Source organism: Coffea arabica, chromosome 2e, assembly GCF_036785885.1.
Source record: "Coffea arabica cultivar ET-39 chromosome 2e, Coffea Arabica ET-39 HiFi, whole genome shotgun sequence".
In the NCBI taxonomy this organism is placed as follows: Eukaryota; Viridiplantae; Streptophyta; class Magnoliopsida; order Gentianales; family Rubiaceae; genus Coffea; species Coffea arabica.
In genome coordinates, this window is record NC_092313.1 from 9,678,522 (window position 1) to 9,691,127 (window position 12,606).

A 12,606-nucleotide genomic window follows, 5' to 3' on the forward strand; every position below is an offset into this window, starting at 1 on the left:
ACAAAAAGTTAATAAACTTTGTGCCAAATTTTCATCATTGAAATAATAAAGCGCAACTTAATTGATAATACACTTTACATTTTGTAATCTCTTTCAGTGACTAATAATACGCAAGACATATCTTGAGTTCAGAAAGTTAAATGAACAACCCTCTTTCAGGGTTTTGCAATTGAATCCAAGTTTCCTAGACAAAAACAGTAGTAGTGTATTCTTCTGGCGAAGGTGTGTCTCTTGTTCTCTGCAGGCAACATTTAGCTGGGGAGTCGCAAGGCAAGAATTCTATTTCCAAATGCCTAGAAAACAATAGGGAGACTGCTCAAGAAAGCTAAGGTGTGGGGAGATGTGGATTTCCCAAATAATGAACACCAAGGAGGCAGCTTCGTAAGAACATCTTGTGTTTGTGGAGTTAGTCTGTCAACATCTGTTCTCAGCTTCAGAAGTGGGCGTTCTCCCCTACTGCCCTCATTTCTTGTCATCGGACCGTGCTTTTCGTTTATCCAGGAAAGAGTCAGGCTGAACTTGGTTGGCGCTTTCTTGCCACCTGAAAACTGAATGATATGCCATCCATCCACAATTGTCTTGCCACCAAGCGGAATTAACTCCTCAGACTCGCCCACATCTAGAGACCAAAACATTAACAGAAAAGGATCTTTTTGTAAGAGAGCATGATATCCAGTGGCTTCAGTTATGATAACATTGCCATTCTTCTGGTGAAGCAACAGTTTCAGCTTGGAGCAAAAACATGATCAGTAGTTTAGGAAGTAAACATGACTTAAAAAGATTATGGACAGTTATGATACTCAAAACGCCACAAAAAATGCCCTGAACAAGAAGCCAAGCTAAATTCCTTTGCTCCAATTGACAATGACAATACTATTCTGAAAAACATGCAGCACTCTTACCCGGTTAATATACAGTGGAGTAACTCTCTTTGATAATGAAAAAGACTAATAACCAATAGGAATAGAGTTTAATAACCATTACCAATAATATGCAACAGAAACAGTATTCTATTTAAATTTCCTGAGACCTCTCAGATGGATGTAACAAAGGTGAACTTTTCAGAATCAAAATCTTTTTCCTTCATCTTAGTGGCCAAACAATTGTAACCAATGTATCTGGTAATTAGTTCTCCCCATCGGTTCACCAAAAAAATTTTACTCAATTACAAGTTATATTAATATTCCTTGGCTAGTTTTAGTATCAATTTAGCATTTATAAAATGACTGTACATTAGGGCAGTTCACGTTAAAATTAAAAAAAATAAAAAAAAAGCAGCTATTGTCACCTGTAAGTCGGTGATTTTTGAAACCGGTCAGCCCAGTCCCCCTTACTGCTTAACATGTCTTGCATCAGATGCGAGAAGCTATAAGCTTCACTCACATGTATCTAAAACTACTTTCAGCAAAGTTTGATGAATAACCTTATATCTGTAATCCCAACTCTGAACCCCCAAAACAGAATTTTCCATTAACAAGGCGTTCCTCAATTTATCAATAGTTCTCCAAATTAACAAACTTCACAGAGTAACAGATTGCAATAGTAGCCTTTAGATTATTAATATTCGTTAATGGGAATCCCCACCATACTCATTATTAAAACATTTTACCATCTAAATGTACAGCATCTAGCTTTTAGGTACTTTCCAACTTTAACCTCCCTAACGCATTAGAGCCCTGTAGGTTCAACATCTAGCTTATAGGCCCTGTAAATCACAGCCCCTTGGGTATAACATGTGTTAGACAAACCCTTTAAATTATAGAATCTCTATTGCCCATTTATGCAGTTTCTTCTAAGCCTTTTCCAGGACCCAATCAAATGACATTAGACTTTAAGCAGCACAGCTACCCAGGAGGCAAAAGTGAAGCTAAAAGATTTTCTCCAGACCAGTCAACCCAAGGTTGAATGCAGTGGGTTCCTCTATGTTGCATCATTCTAGCACAGCTTTAAATTCTTCATACTAGTAACTGTTGTTATCAAGGATTGCTGTCATACATGTAGGTACTGCCTTTTCCACTTTTACAAGGGTTTACAGTAGACACAAGAAAAGGTCTATGTTAAGCAACTTGAGAGCAACTAAATTCTGACAATTTACATCTCTAGAAAATTGATAAAACTTACAAGCATGTAAATCCAGAACGGGTAAAAAAAAAAAAAAAAAATAGAATTTAATGAAAGGGTAATCACACTAATACTCCACTTGCTTCATATTCGTATCCAGAAATTACACAGAGGATGGAGTACCAGTACCAAAAAGCAGACTGCCAATATTGCCACCCTTGATAAAAATCTTCTTCTATTGGAAATGTTCCAAAACAGACATAAATGAACTTGAATGGAATGTGTCTACATGTATTCATATAATGAACTTGAATGATTCATTAGTAAAAATCTACTCATGAATCAAAGAGGAAAAAAGTCGTGAAACAGGAAAACAAGGATAAACCTTGAGAAACATCCATTGTACCTTTCAACTGGAAATCTTCAATTTCTTCCATATTGATTCCAAGAGTCCATCGAGTGGAAAATTTTGTGTCCAATGAGATTTCAGTAATTCTGTTCTCATCCATCATATCACGCTCGACATGAATTGCGGGGATATCAGATTTGTCCCACCCAGCTAAAACATCCTCATCAATCCAACAGCTGTAGTTCACTGAAAAACTGACAAAATCAGGCATCTTATCCTTGCCACAAACCATTTTCTTCCCAATCTTTTCAGCCTCTTTAATCAAGTTTCCAGGAGTTGTTGAAAACAGTGAAACATAGGAGTCTGGTTCTTGTTTTCCACCATGTTTTCCTGTCGTATCCACAACATGGACAACCTGAAAAGATGATGGCACCCAACTATCAGAAGCAACATATTCTGAACATGATTTCCCAGCCAAAAATTCAAGCATGTGAACGTGATTATTACACCATTAACTAAAGTGAAAGCTTATTTCTGTGTTTAAAGCAGTTACAAGCCAGAAGATAGTTCCAGAGTACCTTAGTGGCCTCTCAGTTTTTAAAAGAAGCAAAATAAAGTAATTGACAACACCAAAAAGCAGCTTTTAGCCAAAAAGAGCAAGAACCTGCTGATCTTAAGCAATCAAGAATAAGCCCTTAGTGAAAAAAATTCCTTCTATGAACTTGCAGGAACTTGAATCTACAGTGACCTATCTTAAACTAGTTGAGAATAAGAAAGTAGTTGATCCAGGAATACAAATTTACCCGAAAATGCAGTTAGAGCAACATGCGTTATGGAATATTTAGATGAGGTATAAGTTATATTTATGTCAAGGACTACCAGCTACTTACATTCACAGCTCTGGCAGTATCTTCAGTAAATGCCTGAAGAAAACCTACTACCGAACAAATTGAAAGGCCAAAGAGGATAGAGGTTATAATGATGATTGGCACCTTTGCACCTGGAAAGTAAATAACAGGAGGAAACATGTGATTTTGCAAAATCCAGTGATTATTTTCCACTACTATAACTTCAAGTATACCAACCAAATAAAATAAAAGACATAAATGAGAAATCCAGGGAAACTAGCCATCTCCCTTCTTGCTTTCATTTTATTAATGAGGTTGGTGAAATGGTATGTCAAAGTAAGACTAGTCAAGTGTCCAAGCCCAGCAAATTAGCACTCTCAAACCCTTCAAAATCTTGTGGGTCTTGATGCTGTGCTTTGGTAAAAGGACCGAACCAGCAGTGAATTGGTTTTTCCCTCTTACCCCTTCACTCATAACAAACAAGATAGATTACTTTCGAATGACAGATCTGTAGCACTTAGCTGTCCATTATCCATCATACTTCCCCTTCATGGACCATGTAGAGTTTTTGCAAACCTTTTCTGTAGCTGATAGCATTTTCTGCTCGTAAATGTACATTTTATTTCACAGGCAAGTGATCAAAGTATAATATAGTACACAAAGGAGGTTTGCCTATTTTAGTTCAATCTGTAGGTGAAAGAAGAAACTGAGGAATTGTAAAAACTACGTGCTAGTTTCTTCCAACTGTCCAAGCTCAAAACCCAATAATAGCAACTTGATGAAGCCAACTTTTTCAAGTACCTAGTTTAGACCCCATAAAAAAAATACTCAAACATTGGGAGAGATTGAAGTAATTGCAATTCTAGTTTTTAAGTAAAAAGAGGTTACGACAGGTCTGTAATTGAATCATAATTGGACTTGCATGAAATATACTAGCAGAAAAGCAAGACACGCAACAGTAAATTTGAGGCCAAGTAGTTGAAAAGCTATTTTGGATAGTTGCATACTTTACGCCTCTATCTATGCATAGCAAGCAGATATGTTCCTTGATACAAGTTCAAGCTAGTGAGAAGCTATATGATTTCGCACATCATGCACTTCAACTTAATAACCAGCATTTGACTGATATACTGCAATTAGACAACTTTACCACAGGATCTGCTTTAGAATGAAAAATCAGATCTTGAAGTGTTTGGTAAAAGTGTTTGCTCTTAATTAATTTTTTATTGCCAATTGAAGCTCCCATTATGGTCATGCAAAACTGTTACAACTTAAATTTTTTAAAATAGTTCACTGATTGAGAAGCCATAAAACAAAGGCCGGCAGTAGCATTTGTGAAAAAAATGACGGCAATTCAAACTAATATTGGTGTTCACGTAAGAAGGATATTGTTACTACTCGGTAATAAATAACTCAAATCTCTAAATGCTCTCATCTTGTCTAAACATAACCAATAAACCAATAAATTGTTGGTAAAAATGCAATACACCAAAACATAACCTATGTACTGTGTGCAGGACTATCACGATCAGAAAGATGCCACCAGAAAGCAGAAAATGTGGGCGTGCTACCAAAGACAACTCTCTGCCCCCTATGCAAGTACTGTATTTATGCACTTGAAAAGGAACTCAGTTCATTCAAATCCAAATCCTCACTTTAAGGGGTGGCGCCTAAGAAGGTCAGGACACATGCACCTAACATTGCTTACATCCAAAGTATTTGAAAATTGTAAGTTCAACCTTGAACTTCATTGATTTGTGTTTGATTAGGACAAACTTTTCATAATCAACTGCAAAGACAAGCAAGCTTTCGAGTAAGAACCTGAGATGTGAATATATGACAGAAGATACACCAACGTAAGGCACACAATTGCAGCAATAAGAATTGCAACCACAATATTCCCTATCCACTCAGGGTTGCTACCAGGATTCCTGCAAAAAGATAAAGATGACCCCCATTACTCCTCTAGCGGATCAAAAGACTGGTTAAACAATTTCTGGTGTACTGCAGTTGCCAAGCAGAAAGACAGCATTTATATTCTACAGATTTGCTGAGATAAGGAAGTATTATGACTGCTGATTAATTTGATGCAGGAATAATGAAAGGACCTGACCATCAGAGATTTTTTTCATGTGGCTAATGACCTAAGATTGATATAAGATGGAACCTAAAAAACCACAAGTAAAAGACAAAGATATCATCTTTAAATGTCAAACAAAGAACAGTAACATAAGTATATGACTCTATTTGGCAACAAATTGTTAGAAACAATCAAGAATATGGCTTGAAATATCCTAGGTTATTTATTTTGTCCAGAAAGATGTTAATCAAGCAGCCTGATAATATTTGTGTACAAAATCCAAAAGAACCAAAAAAAAAAGAACATATTCTTGGATTCTGTGTCGGTGTTTGAGATATCCTAGGTCAGATGTCTATCAAACTTTAAGATAAGCTAAAATTATCCATAGATTCTCAACAGATCCCGCAAAACACCGGAGAGGATGCATTTACAGCCAAAAAGTGAAATCATAACAATGTAGAATCAAACCAACTCCCGTCCCCCAACTAGAGAGGTTATTTTTAAAAAAAATTATATGCATGTGATAGTCTAAAAAACCTTTGAGAAGCTAAAACTTACCAAATGTGCAATATTTCCTAATACAATGGAACAAAGAAACAAGGAAACATGAGAAAATGAAGAACAACATGGTACTCTGTTATTCAAAAGAAAGAGTGGAAATAAGAAAGGTTAATGATATTGGCAGAGATACTCCATTTTCTTCATGTTCTTTTGCTAAAAATATAAAATCGGTGGAGTGTCAATATCAGCACTAAAAAAGAATATAACTCAGGACTTCCAAGAAAATTTACCCTCTTACTGTTGGTTTACCTTTCTAAACGAACTGTAGATCCAACCATTATGCTTGTCAACCTTATAATCATACCAGAAGATAGTAGAAATGGAAAAGACAAGCCAATCACCAAGGTCAGAGTTTTCAGTGGTTTAGGCAACCGAGCTGGTGATAGAGTAGCTTCAAGCAACCCATCTGCTATTCCAACACATAGATTAGACAAAACAAAGCAGGATTGATATGATTCCAAGTTTTGAAAAAACTTAATAGCTATCGAAGAAAAATTCTAGTAAATCATAGATGAGAAAGAAGTAAAATTCTCTTAAATAGAGATATATCTAAACAGCTATTTTGAGACAACATCCAGCTTTTATCAGATCTCAGGTTGTATCATTAGTGTTGCATTAGGTCTCATCACTATGAAGCAGGCTATTGTAATCATACTTACATGCAAATGCAGGCGAAACCAGCCAAACAAGAGCTAAATAAGTAGATCCAATCTTATAATAGTTTCCCAGTATCAGGAGCAGAAGCCACTGTATTAAACCTGCCTTAAAGAGCCATCTTTCAGAATCTAACTTAGCAATGTCAGCTTGAACAGAAGAAGAAAGGTCCCTATATCTTGTTGAGTATACAGCTGACAAGTATCTACGCAGAATCAGATATCCTAGATGTTGGCCAATGAATGCTCCTAGCAGAGCAGGTACACCAAATAAACCAACCACCAGCCAAGGGTTTGAAACATATGGAACTGGTGATGCAGATACAAGTGGGAGACAAAAGGCAGCAACAGCAGCGAAAGCAATGGAGCTTATCCACATGAGTATGATACTCAAAGATGACAAAGCCAGTGAGATTAGTGCAGAAGAACCACCCATCATGATTGATGTAACCCATATCAAAAGTGACTGCATAATTGTGGAGTTGTAGAACATGTTGGCTAACCGTTGACGAAATACAACAATATATGTTCCCTGAGACACAAGCATACATGTTCAATTAAGAATGACATTGGCATCTGTATCCAGTTAGATTGACTAAAATTCATCTATGTAATCAAGAGATTGACTAGTCAAACAAGAAAATGCAGATCTACAATAATCTGCTAAAGTATTGCTAAGGTACCAAAATGTCAAAATATATAGCAGCATCTCTGCTAGAATTTCCATCTTGTTCCTCTGCCTTGCCCAGAGGAAGATGAGAAGACGCAGCAGCTTGAAGCAGAAAAGCGAGCATATTTTCTCCAAGATGTTGAAGAGAACCCGGTTTCAGAAGCTTTAATTTGTCATTCTGCACAAAAAGGTACTTATTCCTAATAAAAGTTGTTGGTATAATCAAACCATCTAGCTTTGGATATCTCAAAGAAAAATAGAGGAAAAGGGCTAAAATAGCAATTAGACATATCTGCAGAGAAGATTTACTCCACTTTGTTATAAATGAACATAACATGTCCATAAAGACATGCTACTAGGTAGAGCTCATGCCACCCACCGAGAAGCAGATTATTGTCAGGCTAGTTAGATTTCTATTCATGTCATGCACATTTGAATAATGCCTTTTTTCTTTTTTTAAAGAGGCACATCAGAATAATATATCATCAAGTAATAGTTTCTAAGCATGAGAGAGAGATGATCCCAGCCACAACTCAGTCTAATTTTGGTCAGTCAGGAGGCAAGCATTATCCAAAAAGTCATGCTCACAGACGATGAAATCAAGGTGTTTAAAATAATCAAGAGAATTGATGAACTGATTTGTATTATACTCCAGATGAAATCAATAATCTGCTCTGGAGTCTGGTTCATTTGATTAAAAGAAGAGCAAAAGTTGGTCATTATTCTGCTTCACACCAACTTATGTTCTATATAATTGCGCTCCAGATAGAAATGACAGAAGCTGCCTTTTTATGAAAAATGCATTAGATTGCTATTTTGACCAAAGCGCCATATAAATCTTAATATCAAGCAACATAGCATGAGAATAAAATGTCTATGTGATCTTCCAGGTTACCTTTGTGTGGTATACGGCAGTGTCATCAAGAAATGCAAAGTCAAGTCCAGAAAGTCCAGCAACTTCTTTATATATTTGAAAATCGGTTGCAGATTTTATTGCCCCAGAAGAAAAGAGATCCTGCAGCACTAAGATATCCCGAAGATATAAGTTTTTGTCCTGCCTGGAAAATGTAATTTAGTAAAAAAGCAGTACAGTATTCAACACAATTGTTATCTCCACATACTACACAAACAAACTCGTTCAACAGACCTGTGCAACAATCTGAGCAGATGGATACTTTGCTACAGCTGCAAAGTTTTCGATTGCCCACGGATTAGGACCAGCCTGTAAAACAACAAACAAGAAGACAATAAGGAAAAGAAACAGCCTAACCAGAGTCATGATGGATACCAATTAAAAATAGATCACTGAAGGTAACGCATTAGGCCATTATTCTAGGTTTAACACAAATGCAAGAGAATCTATTAATTTTAAATGTATCTAATATTGTGAGGGTGCATTAAACACATAAGATAGGCTTGTTAATCTTTTTTATCATCACAATTCTCGTTCCTTTTGTTGGCACCCATTGCTGCCATCAGCAATTGAACCATGCTAGGCCACACATACCATGTAAGAGAAGCACCACAATGTTTTTTCTAAAAGTCAAATATTTCATAGTTGCTACTTCAGAAGCAAATAAATTTAGAGAAACATTAAGGCTAAGGGAACTAGGGAAGCAAGAGAGAGAGAGAGAGATTTTAATTCACAGAGTAGACCTGAAAAATGGTAGACTTTCCGCCGATACCCATTGCCTCCAAATCAATAGCCATTCTTACTGTATCACTCCAAGGGTGCTGCATTGAGATTATATGTCAATCCTCCCATGTTCAATATCTGTTGGACTTTGCAGAAGACTTATATTTTGAACACCAGAACAATAGCATTATCAAATTCTATTTCCAAGGATATCCACTTGCAATTATAGTGTATAGAATTTTTTACCCAACTTCTATCCCAAGGCATGGTAGCCTTACTCTCTTCCTCCCCCTCTCCCATTCCTTCTCACTCTTCTCTTCTCTCATTAATTGAGAGAGAGACTCTAGAGTTTACAGCCACCCAACATATATTTGCCAACAGAGATCTTTATCAGTTCAATGATGAGTGAGAAATCCAAAGCTCCAGACTCATCCAATTCACAGGTGGAGGAGGACATATCTGTTCTCAAGTGAAACTTTTGTCAGGTAATGAGCAAGTTCCTTCTTATCAGGTAATGAACTTTAGAGCACTGTTGATTGACTTAATGCATATCAATTCCAAACTTGTAGTACAAGGAATAAGAAAAATAAGGCATTAAATAGGGGTAAGTAAAAAGAGGGAGAAAATCAATGAGAACTGGGGAAATTAGTCAAAAGAACTGACTAAGATGGAAAAATCCATCCAGATTTTTTTGAACTAAATCTATTGCTATTTATGCTGACTATGTTTTCAACATTATCAGGCAAAATTTCATCATTTTTCGTCAAAACTCTAGACGGCAATATTTTCTCCTCTCACCAGGCACTAGAATCCTGTAATTGGTTGGTTGGTGCCAAAAACTTCTTTCATATTTATAGCTGCTCATATATATTCACACATCTTGGAAGAGATGGAGGGTTGCAACCTTGATGGTTTAGTGCCCAAGAAAATCCTAACAAGCTTTTCATGATGAGGTTCCAAGCTAGGAGTTAAGCAACTAATACTCCGTACATTCACTTATAATAATGGTGTGCGCGCCTATTCCTAATGATGGAGGTCCAAGCATTAGAATTGATTTTGGCAACATGCTGAGATGGTGCATGAAAAAATCGGCTCTCACCAACCAATATTAACAAAAAAATACATCAAATAAATAATTAGGGGCCACACTCCCACCAATAGACATCTCTTGGTCAAAACCTGAGTTATAAAGCTGTGAGCACCATTTAGCCCTTCCTCCTCCCCAGTATTAAATAAGAATATAACAGCATGCTTAAATCCATGAGCCCACTGAGAAATTCCTCGCGCAAGCTCCAACATAACAGCAACACAAGAACTGCAATCACCTGCTCCTTCCCTACATACAAAGGTCAGCATTGAATGAGAAGCTCCAGATTCTCTGAAAAAAGTTGAATGCATCTTAGAACAAACAAATGAAGATGAAAAAATGAGATTGTAAATGGACTATATGCAAGGACAGTCATCCAAAGTACAAATCAGCAAACCTACAGATAATTCTTTCCAAAGGAAAGAAACAGATTTCTGAGGACATGCAAAGAAGAATTAAGTAAAAACATACCCAGAAAAAACAGTGTCAATATGGGAGGAGACAAGAATAGCATTCTCCCCAGCTTCAGTGGCGTATTTGGGCAGGATTCTCATAGCAACGTGATTCAAATCTGAATAAACAAGAGTTTTGCCCTTAAAAAGGCCACTAACCAGACGATTAGCTCCATATCTTGTATGAAAAAAGTCAATTTCCACATCAACTTCCCAATGAGCAGTTTTCTTAATCGACTCTGATGCTGCCAAGACGTACTGGAAAGAAAGTTGGCATCATTATAAAGGTATGCACATAGAAAAGCATCAAAATGCAAATACTATTTACCCAAAAAGAATACAGCAACCTTCACACCACAAGTAAGTGGCAAGCAAAATCAAATTCTAAAGTAGCATCAAGGATTATCGGCGCACAATATCTGTAGCTAAAAATACCAGCTACCGAACATGAATGTGGCATGTAAATTAAACCCTTACTAGAAAAGTGCAGCTTCTACTTGCTGTTCATTATTTACAAAACTATCAAGAGAGCTATATTGTTGATCACACATGTAACCTTGTCTAACAGCTACTTTTAGACAGCGGAATGAATCAACTCTTTGTATTTTAGATTATACAGTATCATAGGGTGGTGGGTGTCAAACTTTAGTTAATTGACACTTAGTGATCAAAAGCTTTAAACTTTTAGATAAGGGTGAGTATGATCATGGGTTTTTCTAAATGATAATAGATTCCAATGAACTCACCATTTACACTAGAATTTATATTATTTTATTGAAATTAAAAGACAGAAAACAGAAAAATGGCAGAGAATCTTATGGAATTGCAATAATTATGACTATCGAATTAACTGAAAACAGATAGGGATGCAGGTTAATTACATCAGTGAAAATAGACCATTAATACCTGCAAAGCACGGTCCAGAGCATCAGAACCAACAGGGTGAGGACCAAATTGAGTCAATGCCTTGACATGCTTTATAGCCTCAAGCTCAGAAAATCCTCTCTTACCCACCTGCACAGCCGAAAGTGGAGCTGGCAGACTCTCAAACTGGTAATGATAAATAGCCCAACTCCCATTTACGACCAGCACAAACAATGTCAGAACCACAAAAGTTGACCTCTTAGCAGCCACTACTACATCATCACTGTTCTGGGGTCCCTTTTTATCACTTGTATCACCACTGGTAGATGAATTTGATTTAGCAGCAGAACTACTATTGGGCCTCTTTCTCATTTTCCCTTTCCTTATCGTAATACCCCTTTAAGATACTTAACATAAACCTAACACCTGACCTGAAGATAAATCATCCACACCAAAAAGAATAAAAAGTTCAAATCTTTATGAGATAAAGTCAGTTTCTTGAACAACCCAAAATTCAAAAACTTGAAAGCTCAACAAGCATATCATTAACCAATCTTTCTTGGAATTTAACTTACATGAATTGGGCTTTGATTTGAATAACCAATATAAATAGCAAATATGAAATCAGATACAAGAAAAGCAAAACAGAGTTATAAACACTTGCCTATTTAAGTTGAGATGCGAAAATGTGCTTCTGGGTGGAACTTTCAGTAATGAAGAGTGGAGACTAAGAAGAAAAGAGCAGTGACACGTGAGGCAAGGACGGTACAGAGGAGGGGAATAGCGGAATGGGTCGTTAGTTGGTTAAACAGATTGACCTAAGCACCTGTTCTCTCGAGTGATGTCAATGGCTGCTAAACGACGTCGCGTAAATAGGCAGAAACCTGTGTGGGTTCTGTTTCCTCGCACAAGTCAAACATATGAAAAAATACGATGAAAAAACCAATTGGCCCTCAAACTTATAAAAGGCATATTCTTCACCCTTTTGGCTAGATATATTCTTGAGTTGATGAAATGATGTGACAAAATTTGTATCACGGTGTCTACATAGACAGGATCTACTCAAACCTTTGACTAGAGAATATACCCTTTCACAAGTTCGAGAGGCAAAAATATATATTTAATAGGTGGAGGGCTAAAAACCTATCAATTTAAAAGTTTGAAGAACATCTAGATTTTTTGCCCCAAAAAAAAGAGAGAAGAAAAAACTAAAATATTTTATTTTAATATCTAAAAAAAAAATTCCTAGTAATTATTTTATCAAAAGTTTATCTTAAGTAATCATATATCTCAATTTCATGAATAATATAAAATATATTGTATATTATATACAAAATATATTCTG

General features: G+C 36.3%; 1 protein-coding gene across 4 annotated transcripts; it reads right to left on the reverse strand.

Annotated features, from left to right (window-relative positions):
• Positions 1–8: 8 nt before the first annotated feature.
• LOC140004553 (uncharacterized) lies at positions 9–12,317 on the reverse strand. Of its 4 annotated transcripts, none has more exons than XM_072078806.1 (14): positions 11,926–12,317; positions 11,304–11,692; positions 10,417–10,655; positions 10,038–10,194; positions 8,879–8,956; positions 8,370–8,444; positions 8,118–8,237; positions 7,236–7,400; positions 6,559–7,084; positions 6,149–6,305; positions 5,080–5,189; positions 3,301–3,410; positions 2,468–2,825; positions 9–619 (listed from the first exon to the last, which is right to left on the reverse strand). In XM_072078806.1, exons 2-14 carry the CDS (start codon positions 11,631–11,633, stop codon positions 294–296), a joined length of 2,751 nt encoding a protein of 916 aa, XP_071934907.1. In that variant the 5' UTR covers positions 11,634–11,692; positions 11,926–12,317; the 3' UTR covers positions 9–293. The 4 variants fall into 4 exon arrangements, with proteins under 4 accessions (XP_071934907.1, XP_071934906.1, XP_071934908.1 ...); XM_072078805.1 differs by having other exon boundaries at positions 10,014–10,194; positions 11,926–12,309; XM_072078807.1 differs by lacking the exon at positions 7,236–7,400 and having other exon boundaries at positions 10,014–10,194; positions 11,926–12,310.
• Between the last annotated feature and the right edge of the window lie 289 nt (positions 12,318–12,606).